This window comes from Cyprinodon tularosa, unplaced genomic scaffold, assembly GCF_016077235.1.
Source record: "Cyprinodon tularosa strain WSP-4 unplaced genomic scaffold, ASM1607723v1 ctg346, whole genome shotgun sequence".
In the NCBI taxonomy this organism is placed as follows: domain Eukaryota; kingdom Metazoa; phylum Chordata; class Actinopteri; order Cyprinodontiformes; family Cyprinodontidae; genus Cyprinodon; species Cyprinodon tularosa.
The window spans coordinates 1415168-1434261 of NW_024039059.1; the positions used below are offsets into that span (position 1 = coordinate 1415168).

The 19094-nt window shown below is 38.7% G+C and overlaps 1 protein-coding gene and 1 long non-coding RNA gene across 2 annotated transcripts; both read left to right on the forward strand.

Annotated features, from left to right (window-relative positions):
- The first annotated feature begins 2629 nt into the window (after positions 1-2629).
- On the forward strand, positions 2630-3297 carry LOC119789749. Its single transcript, XR_005281628.1, has 3 exons — positions 2630-2759; positions 2836-2974; positions 3071-3297. It is a non-coding gene; the product is annotated as an uncharacterized LOC119789749 (long non-coding RNA).
- A 715-nt stretch (positions 3298-4012) lies between these two features.
- Positions 4013-18942, forward strand: faap24 (FA core complex associated protein 24). Its single transcript, XM_038294803.1, has 5 exons — positions 4013-4046; positions 6308-7243; positions 15198-15340; positions 15416-15571; positions 18367-18942. The coding sequence occupies exons 2-5, from the start codon at positions 7141-7143 to the stop codon at positions 18616-18618; spliced, it is 654 nt and encodes a 217-aa protein (XP_038150731.1). The 5' UTR covers positions 4013-4046; positions 6308-7140; the 3' UTR covers positions 18619-18942.
- Positions 18943-19094: the final 152 nt, after the last annotated feature.

The window sequence follows — 19094 nt, forward strand, 5'->3', positions numbered from 1 at the left end:
AGAGAGGGAAGGCACACCTCATCCCCTACATATATAAACATAAACAAAAATATAAAAGAGGTTAATGGAACATTACAGATCAACAATTATATTCCAGCCTCCATTGAGGACCATTTGTAGGTTTTTTTTACATCGCCACCTTTAGGCAGAAAACCTGACGGTGGTGACGTCTGACGGTGGTGACAAAAAACTACTCTTTCAAATGATATGCAGGAGTTGTTCACGTTAGCCATCTTGTTTCTCCGTCTCTGTTGCTAGCTGCTTTAGACCTCTTCTTAAAAAGTAAACATTTATGTCATAATCTAAACCAGGGGTGGGCAATTCCAGTTCCTCGGGGCCGGTATCCTGCAACTTTTAGATCCATCTTGGTCCAACACACCTGAATCAAATGGCTGAGTTACCTCCTCAGTATGCAGTCGGTTCCTGCAGAGTCCCTCCAATTATCTGAGTACTTTATTCAGGTGTGTTGAACCAAAGGCACATCTAAAAGATGCAGGATACCGGGCCCCAGGAACTGGAATTGCCCACCCCTGATCTAAACTAATATTCTTATACAAAAGAGACAGTGTTGACATGTTATGGTTGTGACATTAGCAGTGTTGAAAGATATGAACAAATTAAAGAGAAAATAGCAAACTTACAGGAGCTTGAGTGAACTTGAAGCATGCAGTAGAGCTGAACATTTGAAAATGGGGTCATCAGAAATGTAGTTGACCTTTTAATTGCATGATTTTATTGCTTTTTATGAATATCCGACGGTGGTGACAAATATGTGGGACACATTTTAAGCAATCACAAAATAATAGTAAATATTATTCAAAACTCACTGTTTGTAGTTTTACATACATATTGCAATGTACTCTTTCATTTGGTAAACATGTTACTCAATTCAATTTTTACTTTTTCTTTTTTTAATCAAGTTGAAATGATTATCTCCTATCCAAGGACAACTGATTTTGTAGGCAATGGGCCAGCATAAAATCATTAGATTAATTTCAGAGAAAATAAACCTTTAAAAGAACCTTACATATGTGCAAAGGACCCCCTGATTATAACTTTGATTCTTATTATTTATGAAAATTTTATTTATTTGCAACAGGATTAGCACTTTTCTTAGTGGGACATGTTTTTGCCAAAGTTTCAAGAATCAGTGAAAGGTCAATTATTATCAGTATTATCAGTCATGGCAGGAAAGTCCTTGCTGCTCTGAAAGCAGCCCTCTTTGACCCTGCATGCCACGCCGTTCTTTGAAATGTTGGCTACATATTACATGTTTATTCTCTGGCTAGAACTTTGATGGCAAATCCTCCCTCTTCAAGTTGGCAATACAACAACGAACCCGTCCGTGGAGAATCATGAATCAAAAAACTTAAATGACTTAAGATTTAATTTCACTTTTACCCGATATATTACAACATCCAACTGCCATGCACGTGGGCATTGACAGTTTAACTGTAGCTCTGACGAATTTCATAGGTGAAGCCCTCTGGAAATCTTAAATAGTTGTTGTTGACTGCAGATGTGTCTAGTAGTTCCCATTGATTTTGCTCATAAAGCGGGAATAATGGCGCTAGGCTTACCGCACCGTAGCGTCACTGCCGGAAGATGTCAGGAGTGAGGTGTTACTATATTTGGGCAAAAATAGCAGCTCCCTGACTCTTTGATCACTCCAAAAATTATTTTTTTATATTTTTACTGATTAACTCATTAAATCACCTCGATCATATTAGTTTTAGGTATAAATAATGATCCTTTGGTTATTCCTTGCTGATTGGACTTCTGCTTTAAAGACTGTTCACCAATGTACTTAATCATCCAAACAACGTCTAACTAGCTCTGAAAATATTTCGACATCCATCCTTTCATAAACCCTCATTGGCACTTTAGTCAGCATTTTACAAGTTCTTTTCTTTATTAAATCACCAGTTTAAGATTTTTCCCCTTCTCTCTGTCGTGGAGCAGCTTTCCTGCTCCAGACATGACCGATGTCCTGTTTAATCAAATGTTGTGTTAATTTGCACCTTTTTTAGTAAAACAACAGAGATCCCAGCCCCTTTTTTAAATGGGCGCTGTGAATTTTTCCAATTCTAATAAAGCTTTCTAGTGCAAACCAAACCTTTATCACAACAAGGATGAGCTCACTTAAAACAAAATGAATCAATTTAGACATCCAGTCATTTCATAGAGCAGGAATGACCAGCTTGTTCCCTCCTCTTCATTATTAAAGCTCTTCACTCAGCTCTTCTAATCTGACTGTAACTTTTAAGATGCCCGACCAGCTTATGAGCTGCATGACAACAGTTAAACATTTGGAGCCATACTGCAGTGTACACTAAACATGTGAAAACACCATCCAGGATGTTTTTCTTTAGATGGGAAGAAGGTTATTTCAGACATCTGGAAGTAAAAGTAATTTTCTCTAGTGAGTATTATATTCAAGATGTCTGACATGTCCATTTTAGTTAGAAAAAAATACATTTCATATAGTAGAAATACATCTTCATTCAAGCTAACAAATCCCCAAACAGCCCATTGAAATATCAGAAATTCAATTCTCACTAGTACCATTTAAATACATTTTTCAGGTGAATGAGGGTGAGCCAAAAGTCATGTGGCTATCAGGACTTCATGTCCCAGAGTCTTATCTGACTGCCCTGGTTCAAGCTGCCTACAGGACAAACGGCTGGCCTCTGGATCTTTCTACGTTAAAGTGACCCAGTATCGCAGTGAGGATGAAATCACAGTCAGGCCCAAACAAGGTAATACAAGTCCTAGGGTTTTTTTTTTTGTTCTTTTGTTTTTAATTCTAACTACTAAAGGTGTTGTTGGCTGCAGGCTGCTTTGTGTTTGGCCTGTACCTGGAGGGAGCAGACTGGGACATAGAGAACACCTGTCTAATGAGAAGTAAACCTAAGGTCTCTGTGGTTGAACTGTGCATCCTGAGAATCATCCCCATTGAGACACGCCGCCTTAGGTTACAGGTCTGCATAAAACCTCTATATACTTTCTTCCCATGTGATTTGTACATTTTTTTTCTTTCTGTGTATCATTGTATGTCTTTTCCCCACAGAAGGACACCGGTGTACACAACATCAATGCGGAGGAATGCAATGGGCGTGGGACTGGTGTTTGAGGCAGACCTGTTTACTACCCTGCACCTCTCCCATTGGGTTCTGCAGGGAGTCTGTTTGTGTCTCAACACCGAGTGAAGATTTACTTAAAAAAAACTAAACACCTGCTTTTATTCATGATGTTAGTTAGTTAATTATCGTTTTACCACTAGATGGCAGCACAGAACACTGCTTCGTTTAGGGTTTATTTTTACGTAATTGCAAGATAAACCGGCTCCCTCAATGTGGACACCGCAGTGGATTTTTTTTTATCAAAAACTTAATTAATGAATAGTTGTATTAACAATACAATTAAACAGTTTTAGGTCTGCAGTATTTTTGCTCCTTGCAACTATAGTTACCTGTACTTCTGTACTCAAAGCTAGTCTCCAACATAATTATACACTGAAAACATGATGACAAAGTATTCATATTTCTTGAAATATGGTCTGTGTAAACAAATGAGGGCCTTGTAATGCTCAGTGGTTTAGTTGACTTATATGTATTTCAGGATTACACTAGGATGGTTGATTAAGCCTCCATGATGGGGGAGATCACAGCCGAGTAGCAGTGCTGCCATTAATTAGTCATGATGCTAGACTTCCAAAATTAATTTCTCCTCATCCATGTTGCAGTGAGTGTTGTGAGATGTGGAGGTTTGGTGCAGCATTGACAAGGTTTTGGTCTCTTTCACAAGGTAACTCTTTTTTTGTATCTATATGATATTGTATGTCTGCATCCTTAAAAGTTGGGAAACCAGTTGTTTGCGTTTAAAGCTACAGTGTGTAATTTTCAGCGACATCTAGGGGTCAGACTGCAGACTGCAGCAACATGAACATCTCCCCCCCACCGCTTCTCCCCCCAACAGTACGGCGAGCGTTATGGGACAAAATGTCTGCCACGACGTCCGCATCACCTACCTTCTCAAGTGATGAGGTTTGTTTACATAGATAATTTTACAGATAGTATTTCATTAGTCTGTGTAGGGCAGTGGTTCCCAAAGTGTGGGGCGCGCCCCCTAGGGGGCGCAATGCCATAGATTATAGCAAAGTTAAATATTGTTACAAATAAAAAAAAGAAATATGTTTAAAATAACACAGACAACAAAGAATCCTCTTCTAATCTACATTATAGAACTGAAAAAAATACAGTTACACAAAAGTGTTCCACTGTAAAGATGGTGCAGTTTGTTTTGTTGCAACCTGAAGTGTGAAATAAACTTCAGTGGAGTTTGAAAACAAAATATGTGTATAGATTTATTATATCTGGTTGAACGATGTGTGTGCCCAGTTTATTTTTTTATTTATTTATTTTTTCGGGGTCGGGGGGGGGGAGGGGGGTTGTTTGGGCGGGATGGGGGGGCGCGGAAATTTTATTGTAATCCAAAGGGGGGCCCAGAAGAAAATCTTTGGGAACCACTGGTGTAGGGTATAGATTTCATGTAGACTTAAGATAATAAATATACTCGTTATTTTTTCTACATCGTTGTGACGTTTTGGTGAGCTGCTTTGCATGGTGATATAAACAGACGAAGTAATTGTAGTCATTAGTTTAACAGCGAGATTGTGTTCGCTGGAAGAATATATATTCCCTGTTTACAGAGTCCAAGTCTTGTTTGTGGCACGGGGATTACAAGGCGAGGAAGAGGGAGAGGAAGAGGGCGAGGAAGAGGGCAGAGAGGCCGGGTTGGGCGTGCAGCCAGGGCCAGGCGAGGGAGAGGTGCCAGCGGGGTGACTAGAGCAGAGGGGGAAAGGCTTGAAGATCTCCAAAGGAGCCGGAGAGAAGTAACCGAGGTATATATCCGTAGCTCGCTGATATGCAGCTTCATATATCTGTCTCTCTCACACTCACACACGCCACTTTCAGCTGTGGTAATTTTATGAAGCTGTGGCCTTATCTAGGTAATGCTACCAGACATCTTGACAATAGTTTGGTTGAAACGGGATGTGGGGGTGGGGTATTACGTGTATAAAAAGACAATTGTGTGTGTAGGATTAATTACCTGTCCAACAGAAAACTGGCGATTTGAGCGTCACTTTGAAAACCTTTTTTCTCCATCAGTGACTTCCATTGTGTAAATGCCGTGCCAATGTTGATCCGTGTTTTTTGCCGTTTCTTGTCACGCTTGCGTTTATTCTCGTCGTGTTTCCGCTTCTTAGATGACGGGGGTTCGGTGTCCGCCGCTTTTCGTTGTGATACAGAGTAGGCATGATCCTCCATTCGTCTGATGTTTGGCCACACAGTGCCAAACAGTTTGCAAAGTCACTCACGCCTGCCGCCTTGTTCACCTTTCTTGTTACTGAAGCGCCGTATACCTGCTTCTTCTTCTTCTTTGGTTTCAGGCAGACTAAACGCTTCTCAGGCATAATACTGCCATCTACTGTTCAGTACCGTCTCAGTTCATCTCTCTCAACTTGCCATAGTTACTTTCAAGCGTAATGGGCGATCTCGCAATCGCTAGTTTGTTGCCTCTGCGCTTGCCGTAGCGCAAAGATGTCTGCCTCCATGGCTGCGAGACCCGCTCCTATGTAATTATAAATAACGAATCCTAAGGCAACGCAAATATTATGGTTAAAAGGCTGAGCTCATAGGTGATGATAAATAACAGTTATGTATAATATATTCCATTTCTGACTTCATATCCCTGTAATTATTACACACTGTAGCTTTAATGATTAAATAACACGCTCTTCTTTTCTGAGAATATAAAATCTGTCCCCATTTAATATTCTCTTTGTCTTGATTTGATGTGTGTTTTGAATTGTGGCTATATAAAGAAACAGAATTCAACTGAATAAAGAAACATCAGTTTTTTTCTGGGAATTCCCATCTATATCATTACCAATATAATTTATCTAGTCTAGATGCTTTTTTGTCTAGATATAAATTCTTTTTACTTTCCATATATTTTAAATGTTTATCATTGAAGTCATTTTAAAGTATGTAAGTAATCTGAATAATTCTGTGATGTATTGTTTATATTTTTTTCCTAGTTGTTATTTGTGTTTATAACAAAGGTGTAGATAATGGGATAACAAAGGAGAAATATATTGTTTTTTTCTTTTATCATATGTAAAATTATCTTTGTAAAAACACAGTTTCACATAAAAATTTTGAATTTATTTATTTTTTTTTAACAACAAAATATCTTTGATTGGTTGGAAATCATTACTTTTTATTTAAGATTTATTTTACAGGTCTAAAGCTTGATGGACACCGGATCTCCCAAGCCTCCTCCCCCAGGACTTCCTGAAGCGCAGATGACCCCATCAGAACAATATTTTAGACAACAACAAAATATTTTCAATTAAAATGATCATTAGAGGAATCATATATGTTTAGTTTTTATGCTTTAAGATAGAGCAGATAAATCAACTCTGTCAACAGTTTAAGGAAAAATCTCTCATTTGGTTGTTTATTTGGAGATTCTGATGAAATGTCCACGCATTTCTCCAGTGAATCAGGAATGTTATTTTCCTGTAGAAACCAGCTGACGAAACAGAAATCTTGTTGAAGGGAGTGTAGAAATCAGTCTGTTCTTACAGGTTGAGGTAAAAACAAGCTACAGTTAAATCGTCAGTTAAATAATACCATTGGTTGAGCTCATTATTAAACATAATTTTTTTAAATACCCAAACTTTTTTAACTTTATATGTTGAACCGTTCAGGATAAAATAATGACCTGTTTGTTTAAAGTGTGAGGGCCACTGCTCATTTCAGATTAAGGCAGAGAACAATGATGTTTGTGAATCAATGCCCTTGGAAGAAGTGCTTTAATCAAAGAAGAGAAGGAAAGTGAGCCCCCTAAAGTTGAAAAGATATATTCTTGGAGATTAATGAAACAGGATGGCTGGTTTTTCATGAAGGACAGAAGTTCCTTGTCCTCTGACTTTTCCTCACAGGCCTGCAGGGGGCAGCATTTCCCACCAGCAGCCTTCAGCCTTTCGGAAATCATTAGAAGAGGAAGATTTTGTTTTTGTAGAGGCGCCCAGTGTTTATGAAGTCGATGATGTCGTAGTTTTTCCTCTGAATGGAACCTAAGCCAACTGCCTTGGTGAATGCCGCTCCTCCATACGGTCACGTGGTCTGCAGTGAGAAATGGAGGACTTCCTCTCTTCTTCAGGGCTTAAAGGGTGAGTCTTCGGCTCTGTTCGAATTAATAGTCTGCGTCTTCCAGGGACCCGGTCTACCTGGACTGGATCCTTTGAAGTCCTTGAAAATGAAGAGACCGGAAGTGTTTTGGCTGTGAATCCAAACAGGTCTACCCATAGATATCCATAATAAAGGCTAGATGTCTCGTCCGCGCTGCTGGCCAATGGGGGTCGACGTCCGCACGTGGCGGCCATCTTACCACAGGCAGTTCGCTCTTCTTCTTCTTCTTCTCGTGTTTTATGGCGGTTGGCAACAAACTGTTAGTAGCATTACCGCCACTTACTGGTATGGAGTGTGGTTCGTGATGGTTTAAATATTTATCCTGATATATTCTACCCTAACTTCTTCTAAACATACATTCACACATTCACACTTAAAAGTATAAACAAATTTGTGCACAGCTTTGTATATCATTCCTTCACTCACAAACACACTTACTATAATTAAATTCTATGGAATAATTTCGTTTTCTTTAGAAAACGAATAATTATTTGTATGTGTTTACTCCCTAAATTTTTCCTCAGTATATCTAATAAATTGACCTTCTCCTTAATGTCTTCAAACTCTCTTCTCATATATCTTCTCTCTCTTTCATATTTATGACAGTCTAATATAACATGTTCTATGGTTTCATATTTATCACAGAAATCACATTTGCCCGTTTTATGTTTTTGTATTTTTAAAAGTGTATAATTAAGTCCTGTATGACCAAATCTTAACCTTGTTATCACTCTTTCCTCCTTTCTATTTCTTCTTCCATTTCTTCTTTCTCCTACCATCTTCTGAATTTTATAAAACCATCTTCCTGTTTTATCTTCATCCCACCTTTTTTGCCAAATTTCCATAAGTTTCTCTTTAATAATACTCTTTCCTTCTGATTTACTTATTTTAACTATAAAACTAATAGAATGTTTAATTGCCCTTTTTGCCATTTTATCTGCCCACTCGTTTCCTTCTACCCCAATATGTGCTGGAACCCACACAAATGTAACTATCAGCCCCATGTTTCGTATTCTGAACAGTGTATGATTTATTTCTAATAAAATGTCCATCCTACTATCTGTTTGGTTATTTTTTAAACTTAACAATGCGGAGCTTGAATCTGAACAAATGACTGATTTTAACGGTTTTATATCTTCTACTCATTGTAATGCTAATAATATTGCCAACATTTCTCCTGTGTATACTGATAATCCATCTGTAATCCGTTTTCCTATTTTTATATTGAATTCTGGTACTACAAATGCTATTCCTAATTTCTCAGTTATTTTTGATGCATCGGTATAAATTTGAATATATTGATAATAACTGTCTAAATATAACTGTACTAAATTGATATCTACCGTGTACGATTTATCTTGTTTCTTTTCCATTAGTGACATATCTACTGTTGCTTCTGGTAGAATCCAGGGAGGTATAATTGATATTGGTGTTGTTTGACTCATTTCTAAACTATTCATTTTAAATTTTTTAATTTTATTTTCAATTGTCCATCCAAAACTCCTCATTTCTTTCTTTTCTTTTTCCCAGCATGGATTTAAAATGTCCAAAGTTGGGTGATCCCCTTTATTTCCTTGTAAATTTAACCAGTAATTGATTTCTAATTTTGTTCTTCTTAAATCTAATGGCATTTCTCCCATTTCTATTTCTAATGCTGCTGTTGGTGTGGTTTTAAATGCTCCAGTACATAATCTTAGTGCCTGATGTTGGATAATGTCTAATTTGGTTAGATGTGTTTTAGCTGCTGAACCGTAAACTAAACAACCAAAGTCTATGTTGGATCTTATCATACTTGTGTAAATCTGTTTTAGTGATTTCCTATCTGCTCCCCAGTCACTGCCAGCCAAACATCTCAAAATATTCAAGATTTTCTTACATTTATCAACAACTTTTTGTATATGTATATGCCATTTTAATTTTTCATCAAACCATAATCCTAAAAATTTTATACACTTTACCTGCTCTAACTCTTGTTTATATAATTTTAATTTTATTTCCTTGTTTATTTTTTTCTGAGTAAATAACATTACTTTTGTTTTATCAACTGAGAATTTAAATCCCCATTGCAACGCCCATTTCTCTATTTCAATAATAACCTTTTGTAATTTTTTAACAATAAAATCAACATTTTTCCCTCGTTTCCAAACAGCTCCATCATCTGCAAATAGTGAACACCCCATGTCTTTTTCAATATCTTTAAATACATCGTTTATCATAATTGAGAACAAAAGTGGACTTATAATACTCCCCTGTGGAGTTCTATTTTCTACTTTATATTTTCCTGAGGTAGTTTCTCCTATTCTAACTTGTATTTTCCTACCTGTTAAAAAGTCTTTAATCCATTTAAATATTCTCCCTTTAATACCAATCTTGTATAATTTAATTAATAATCCATCCACCCACATCATGTCATATGCCTTTTCTATATCAAAGAATATAAGGCAGTTCGCTCATTCGTAACATTGTGTTTTAAAGGCGCATGTACTTAAATAGGGCTCGGGATCCACGTTGCATTGTGGGACGTCGCGGTCATATTGACGGCTACGCAAACGTAAACATAGCTCTGACACAACGTTGTTGTTGAAAGAAGAGACAGAAGTAGAGAGAAAAAAGATGTTAAAATCCCGAAAAGGATCTGGAATTTGCCGGGACACATTAAATAGAGAAGCCAGGGACCGGTATGGTGACAAAATCAGCATTATTAATCATTTGGATCCATATAAAGTTCCAAACAATGAGTGGAGCACCGATGAGTGAGCGCCTATACTTCAAAACAGTTCCGAAGCTACAAGTCCTTGGAGTCTCATGTGCAGTTCATGAATGGATGGGTTCAGGAGCTGCAGATCATAAAGCCATCAAACAGTGGGAACAGAGTAATTCGTACGAAGGTAAGCTGTGATCAGTCGGGCTCTGGAACCTGCTAGTTTAGCAACTGCTAACCGCTAGTGCTAACAACCACTCACGCATGTAATGTACTTTTAACTAGCTGCTGTGTGTTTCAAAGATGTAGTTAGTAACGTTAACTGCCAACCCTCCGGGTTTCTCACGTATTTGAGCATTTTCCCGCTGCCGTTTTTATTATTTTCCCGTAAAAGATCCCAACTTTGAAGGAAAGAAACAAAGTAGGCTATAAAATAAAACCGTGCATCTTTAACTTACCAGAATGAAAATGAACACACTCTCAATGACATTGGAATACTGTGGAAAGTTATGTTCGGTCGTCTTACAGCCGCGATCCAAGCTAGCCGACGACTCTTTATCTCTGACGCTTGGTCTCCATGGTTACGCGTCCATTCAGGAAAGCGGTGGAAAGTTAACCCATTTTCTATGTTTCCATGGCGATCATGCGTTGAGCTGTTACAGCCCACAATACAGCAACGGTTTACCATGGTTGAAATCAAGTTAAGGTGAAATTAATCAAATTAAAACACGGCTGAGAGGGAGTACAGTACCCGGTAGTCATAGGCAGTAGTCTGAGCCGCGGTAAAAGACGCATTCAACATGGCGGCGACGCGAAGTGCCTACGTCACGACGACCAAGCCCTATAACCATAACTTCCTCAATTGTCTAATTGTTTGGTTTGTTAAACAAAAGTCAGACATGTAGTTATGATACTGCACACTTATGAATAATTATAACCATGGTATTTCATATGAAAAGAACATTGAATAGAACATACAGGTGCAATAAATATACACATGCACAAGGTATTTATGTTAAATCAATATATGCTATTAAAACTCAGTGTACTGAAGGGCAACATGATATATAGATACACTATATTGCCAAAAGTATTTGCTCACCTGCCTTGACTCACATATGAGCTTAAGTGACATCCCGTTCCTAATCCATAGGGTTCAATATGACGTCGGTCCACCCTTTGCAGCTAGAACAGCTTCAACTCTTCTGGGAAGGCTGTCCACAAGGTTTAGGAGTGTGTTTATGGGAATTTTTGACCATTCTTCCAGAAGCGCATTTGTGAGGTCGCACACTGATGTTGGACGAGAAGGCCTGGCTCTCAGTCTCCGCTCTAATTCATCCCAAAGGTGTTCTATCGGGTTGAGGTCAGGACTCTGTGCAGGCCAGTCAAGTTCATCCACACCAGACTCTGTCATCCATGTCTTTATGGACCTTGCTTTGTGCACTGGTGCACAGTCATGTTGGAAGAGGAAGGGGCCAGCTCCAAACTGTTCCCACAAAGTTGGGAGCATGGAATTGTCCAAAATGTCTTGGTATGCTGAAGCATTCAGAGTTCCTTTCACTGGAACTAAGGGGCCAAGCCCAGCTCCTGAAAAACAACCCCACACCATAATCCCCCCTCCAACAAACTTTACACTTGGCACAATGCAGTCAGACAAGTACCGTTCTCCTGGCAACCGCCAAACCCAGACCCGTCCATCAGATTGCCAGATGGAGAAGCGCGATTCGTCACTCCAGAGAACGCGTCTCCACTGCTCTAGAGTCCAGTGGCGGCGTGCTTTACACCACCGCATCCGACGCTTTGCATTGCACTTGGTGATGTATGGCTTGGATGCAGCTGCTCGACCATGGAAACCCATTCCATGAAGCTCTCTGCGCACTGTTCTTGAGCTAATCTGAAGGCCACATGAAGTTTGGAGGTCTGTAGTGATTGACTCTGCAGAAAGTTGGCGACCTCTTCGCACTATGGGCGTCAGCATCCGCTGACCCCGCTCCGTCAGTTTACGTGGCCTACCACTTCGTGGCTGAGTTGCTGTCGTTCCCAAACACTTCCATTTTCTTATAATACAGCTGACAGTTGACTGTGGAATATTTAGGAGCGAGGAAATTTCACGACTGGATTTGTTGCACAGGTGGCATCCTATCACAGTTCCACGCTGGAATTCACTGAGCTCCTGAGAGCGACCCATTCTTTCACAAATGTTTGTAAAAACAGTCTGCATGCCTAGGTGCTTGAATTTATACACCTGTGGCCATGGAAGTGATTGGAACACCTGATTCCAATAATTTGGATGGGTGAGCAAATACTTTTGGCAATATAGTGTATATCTATAGATATCTATATAGATATCTATATAGATATAGATACCTATATATAAATATGTGTGTATATATATATATATATATATATATATATATATATATATATATATATATATATATATATATATATAAACACTTTTATTTGGGTGTGATTAATTATTTCACAGTCCTAATTTATTTATATTTACATACATACTTTTATAATATGAATATTATTGTTATAATAAAGTATTGAATACTGACAGAAAAGGCTTATTGTGTGGCAACCTCTTGGTGTAGCAGCATAATCCAGGTTTCAAATTAAAGGTAACACTTTGAAGTTTCATGTAGACTATTCGGATTATATATCAGGGGTAATTACACAAAAGTTCCTATTTTTAAACCATTATAAAAGTGACATTTATTTGCTATTAAAATTGGTACAATAGTCCCCTTCACAAGTATATATAGATGTAGCATGTTGAAATCCCCACCTACACTACTGTGATGGTGTACACATGGAAGACAGAGATTTAAAAAATGACCCAAAAAACATAGCTTGGCTAATGCCCTTTGAAAAGGATGGTTTTATTGAGCTTCTGTATAATGTACAAGAGACCGTTGTCCACAAGGCCATCAAAGTGGACAGGAAGGTAGCTGTGGTCATGTACTAGTGCAGGAATGTCAGCAAACGGGGATGGACGATCTTCTCCTCCTGCTTACACATTATATAACCTGCAGAAACAAAAACAAAAGTGACCAACAACAATTCACAGTGTATAAGATTGGTATATCAATATGTGATTAAATTTCAATGATACACATGCCCTTTGAAGATGAGCTGGAAAGTTGAAAATGTTTGGCACAACACCATCTTTAAGTTGTCCAAATGAAACTAATACAAACTTATAAAAGCTTTGAGTCAACAACAGTCTTGTAATACTATTATGTCATAGCAAAAGTCTGGCATCTTCCTTTTAATAAACCCAGCAAATTCCTGTAACATAATGTAAGATGTGTTGACAAACCAAATCGATTGGAAATCATGTTAAATTCTGCCTCTTCCACTGATGTAAAGTTGCTGGTTAACGTTAGCAGCTAGCTAAACTGTAACGTTAGCTGCTAACTTACTAACGTTAGGTCTCACTTTGCAGCTTCTTGTTATTAGCCAGCTAACGTTAGGCTAATAATGAAAATACAACAGCACTCAGATTATTGTTATTAGCCAACTAATAACTACAACCACATCCACAAATATTGTAATTTACACCAAAGATTAATTGTCATACAATCGTTATTGGTGTCAGTAAAACCTATATAATTGACTAATAATCTCAGCCTTGATAATTTGCGCAAGTAGCCGTGATGCACAACTATGCTGCGCGATTAAGTCATTTTTCGACAAGAAAATCTGCAATTTCGACATGTTCAAGCATCTAGAATTATAGCCACGTTCATAATGTTTGTAAGAAACCAAACTGTTTGTAAATCCGTCAAGAATTCAGTGAGATAAGAGTATTTGTGTTCGTGCTGATCACTCACCTTACATTAGGTACCACAGACCACAACAGAAAGCCTGCCTGAGGTAAGATGGCCGCCGGTGATGACGTTTGAGACTCCGCCGTAAGACATCTAGCCTTTATTATGGATATCTATGGGTCTACCCTTCGCGCGGCTTTCTCCGCCGTACGCTATGTTGCTTAGCAACCGCGACAGTGACACAGAAAGCAGGAGAAGAACGAATACTGAACTTTTCAAAACTGTTTCTTTTTATAATTTTTTTCTCCTTCTTTATCGTAAAGTGAACAAAGACTTCACTCATGAGAATCCAGAATGGAATAAAGGTGCCAACCACCAGGAGCATAAATAATTTTGCACATCTCTGATGTTGCTGCTATTTTCAAACTTCCATTACTGTAAAAATGTCCATAGCTGTAGATTGATTATTTATTCTCCAGGTGCACAGTTTCATATTGTTAACACTTAACAGTACAGTATATTATTGTTTATATTTTTACTCTTCCCTATTATGTTATTCTTATAAATTTTTCTAAGGTCCACATTTGTATGACCATTTTCAATAATCTTTCTGTTTCTGTAAATTTGCCCATTTTGGGACAAAAAAGAGATATTCTGTTCTATTTTATTCTATTTTATAAAAGGGGTAGAAATATATAAGTAAATCTAAACAATAATAAAATATATATATATACAGTATATATCTGCGAAATTAAGCAAATTGTGCAAAATAGCAATTGAAAAATAAAATTCCTATCAGATTTACACACTGCAGGTATATTAGAATCTGTCCTTAAATTACAGCCAAACCCATTCACACAGTAACAGATAAAAACCTTTAGATAAATCAAACATTACCGCCACATATCTGACTCAATAACCATTAAAACAACTATTTTCATTCATTTTAGAAGGAATTATTTACATACTTGTATTATATTAAACTGAACTTCCAACATTCACCAATGAATTCAGGGATATCCAAGGACACATTGGAACCATCCTTCATATCGGGCCAAAAGAAGGACCCATTTGTAGGTCGCATAACGAGTAGTCTTAGAATCCAACCAGACCTCGGCGCAGCGCTATGACGTAATCGTCCTTTGAATCTGGCCTTCGGAGGACACAGCCCATGGATTCGAACAGAGCCTTCTTCTGTCGATGCGATAAAGCAGCGTGGTTGAGGTCAGGAACATCAGACTTCTGGATCAGCTTGCGCGTTGACTTCATTCTCCGTTTAAAAAAAAAGACAGCTGGACAGAGGTCATTTAGGTCATAATTTATGGACTGAGTATCATCATATCAGCACTCTAATGTAATGAATCCATACACTGACTGCTCCTTTTTAATGGATGAAGTTTAAGGTAAATAATGCTTCAGTTCCAGGAAGCTAAACTCTCTCTACTCCTTCTGCAGAAGCTGGTTTGAAAGTCCTGTTTGAAAATGAACTGGCTGTGGCCGATTTCCTCCTTCCCAACAAAGTGTGCCTCCTGTACGTGTCTGAGGGGGACATGGTGGCAGGAAACGGGTTCAGGAGGAAGCTGGTCCGCTACAGAAACGTAAGGGAAGTCCTTCAGCTGCATGTTCTGCAGGGAACCTGTTCACCTGTGCTCTGCTCTCCTGCTGTTTTCCAGGCCAGCAGCAGCTTCCAGCAGCTAGTGTTGGCGGAGAGGACCAGGCTCAGTGAGCAGTACTTCTCCGCCCTGCAGAAGTTTGTGGTGTTGGACCTGGGTTTGTCTCTGCTGCCTGTCGGTGGGCAGACGGAGGCCTCTCAGCTCATCACTCAGATTGTAAGTATCCAGTGTTGATCAGGATCTTGAACCTTAGAGAAGACCTGAAACAGTGTGGGAGATGTTTGCAGAAGGCAAGGCACGTTTATTTGTATAGAACAATTCAGTACAAAGACAATTCAAAGGGCTTTAAATTAATTTAAAAATGTAAGAAATTAAAACAAAATACAAGCAAATCGATATAAAAGCACGATAAAGCAGGTAGAAAAACAAATAAAAACAGTTGGATCACAACCTTAAACTAAAAATACCTCAGTTAACAGTTTAACTTTAACAGTCAAAGACAGCTTTAAAGGAATAGTACACCCAAAACATGATTAGCCTTCATTTTCTACTCACCCCCATGCTGAACAACACCCTGGAGTACTTTTTTGATATCTCAAATGCATCTGGAGATCTGGGAGGCTTCTTGCTGTCTGCTGACATTCAAATAATGGAGGTCTATGGTGCCCGAGACAGAAAGGTCCATAAAAGTCCACAAAAACGTGTCAATATTCCTCCATACTGCTCGTCCAATGTAATCCAAGTGTCCTGAGTGGGTAGCATCCAGAATTTACTCGAAACGAAGTCATTTAGAACGTTTTAGAGCCTAAACAGTAGTGTATAGGATTTCCTAATAGCGCCCCCATGCGCGCTCACGATTCTACGGAAGCCGGCAGACCAAACCGGAAGAAAGTGCGCATTCAGCGTCTGCTCTGCCGATAATGCAAGCGTAGAAGAAGAAATGTGCTGTTTACCTGTGCAAAGAAAGAAACAACGAAAGAAAAATGTCTGAGGACTTCAGTGTTGAGGAAGAGCATGAGTTCTTTGCCGAGCTGAATGCGCTGGTTTGGTCTGCCGGCTTCCGTAGAATCGTGAGCGCGCATGGGGGCGCTATTAGGAAATCCTATACACTACTGTTTAGGCTCTAAAACGTTCTAAATGACTTCGTTTCGAGTAAATTATGGATGCTACCCACTCAGGACACTTGGATTACATTGGACGAGCAGTATGGAGGAATATTGACACGTTTTTGTGGACTTTTATGGACCTTTCTGTCTCGGGCGCCATAGACCTCCATTATTTGAATGTCAGCAGACAGCAAGAAGCCTCCCAGATCTCCAGATGCATTTGAGATATCAAAAAAGTACTCCAGAGTGTTGTTCAGCATGGGGGTGAGTAGAAAATGAAGGCTAATCATGTTTTGGGTGTACTATTCCTTTAAACTAGAGGGTGGATCAGAGATTGATCCACTGACAACAGATCTGTAATGGATCGAGGTGCTGATCTATTCAGTGATTTCTAGACTAACAGAAGGATTTTAAAGTCTATTCTCTGAGCTACAGGGAGTCAGTGGAAGGACTTCAGAACTGGGCTGATGTGCTCTACTTTCTTAGTTCTAGTGAGAACACTGGCAGCAGTGATTTGGATCAGCTGCAGCTGCCTGATGGACTTTTTTGGCAAACCTATGAGGACACTGTTGCAGTGATTGATTCTACTAAAGATAAATGCATGAAAGAGTTTTTCTAGATCCTGCTGGACATTGGTCCTTTAATCCTGATGTTCTTCAGGTGATTAAAGGCTGACTAAGGCTATGTTCACAGATCAGCCTGAAGTGACCCACATCGGATCGTTTTGCTCATTTGCGACCTATATCTGACCTCTTCATAGCAGGTTGCACAACACAGATCCAATTATATAGTGGTTATTAGAGCTGGGCGATATGGCGATATATATCGTGAGGACGAGAGAAACATGTCTATCGTGACCTTTCTCCTCTATTTTTTCTATCGTGATAAACTTTTTTATTATTATTATTACTGCTAATATACATTTTAATATAATTTGTTAATATAACATTTTGCGTTTTTGCTATGCAAACTCTAAGTGTATATCACGGAAAAAAAAGAGAATAAAAAGATAATGTGTAGAGAACGTGGTTTTGCGACACTACACCGCTTTACGTCACGCGGCTTTGCACCATGATGGACACGCAAGAAGATGTTACCACAGCAGCGGTTACAGAGTCCGAAACTAAAAAGATTAGATGAGTCTCTGAACATCTAGTGGATGAAAAAGTAGCTTACTCAAAATTTCCCACAATGCACCTAGAAGGTAGTGATCATTGATGGTCACTAAACAAGCAGATATATTCCAGATTTGTGAGGAGAGCTCAGTGATCATCTGACCGTGCTGTAAGTCAACTGAGTTCACAATAAAGTCCAATATATAGTCCCTGCTCTATATAGTGATGGAGGGATTTAGGGGTTAGAGCGGACCTTCGGACACAGCCAATGATTACTTTTAAATCCATTAATTAGAGCCAAGAAGTTATTTACATCCTCTATATCATCTAGGAACAATGCAAAATATGTATAAAATGTAGGCTGTGATGGGAAAAAAGAAGAAATACAATAAAAGGTGAAATATTTGTATCAACCAGACCAGAAATACTGAGGTATTTAGTTGAACATTTATTGAAAGATCAGGGGGGCACTAGGAAGTGCTGCATCAGGAAGGTGGAATCAGGTGTGCAGCTATTGGTGGTTTCCCTTTAGCACAGCGAGAATTGAAGCTCAGCCATAGTGGCAAATGTTCCATTGCTTGTGTGAATCTGATTATTCAGATTTTGCCCTTATAGTAAATTGAAATTTAATTATTTTGAAGTCGGAAAAAGAATAGCATTTTACCCTTTTGTAATAATAACTTAAATAATGTGTTTTAAAAACAATGACAAAAAAACAATGATAAATTGGTGTCAGAGTAAAAAAAATAAAGTTTCCTTAAATAAAAAAAGCTCTCTCCATTTGTTTTAGGTTCATGGGGAGGGCAGGGAGAACCCATTCAGACGGAGGACTTCATGCCGGCTGCTGGATTCAATCACTCTGGCTTTGGTCCAGCAGATCCCCGGGGTCGGCAAGGTCAGAGCTGTGACTCTGATGCAGAACTTTCCCAGCATCCAAGAGATCTCCAATGCATCCCCAGCTGAGTTAGAACCCTTGGTGGGCCAGGCCAGCGCCCAGCAGATCCACAGCTTCTTCCATGCTCACCTGACTCCTGGAAATTAAGGACCAACATGTCATTTTCAGTGTTTCTTTGGGCTGCACCTAAACTGTGGAGCTTCCGTGCAGCTTCATATGAAGACTTTGAGAATTGTTGTAGTTCTGGATTCAGATTTTAACTCCAGTCTTGAAAAGAGTGTGAACGGACTTCATTGAAAACGACAGCTTGCCTTATGTGACTGCCTGACAGCGCATTTCTACGCCGAGACGTATCGTTACTCAGCCGACATTTGACTTTCTTTTTAAACACTGAACAATGAAGTTTAGTCTGTGGAGAAGGGTGGAATTTTGATTTATATTATTTTTATAAAATACTTGCATATCAGTTCACCATGTTTCCTAGTAGTTCTTCTTGGTTTCCATTGCTTCACTGCAAAGAATTGAAATCTTAATTTTTTAAAAATAAAATATGGGATTTTTTTCCTTGTATTGTAAGGGAATTGCCAATTTAACAAGACAATTTACATTTAGAATAAGAAAAA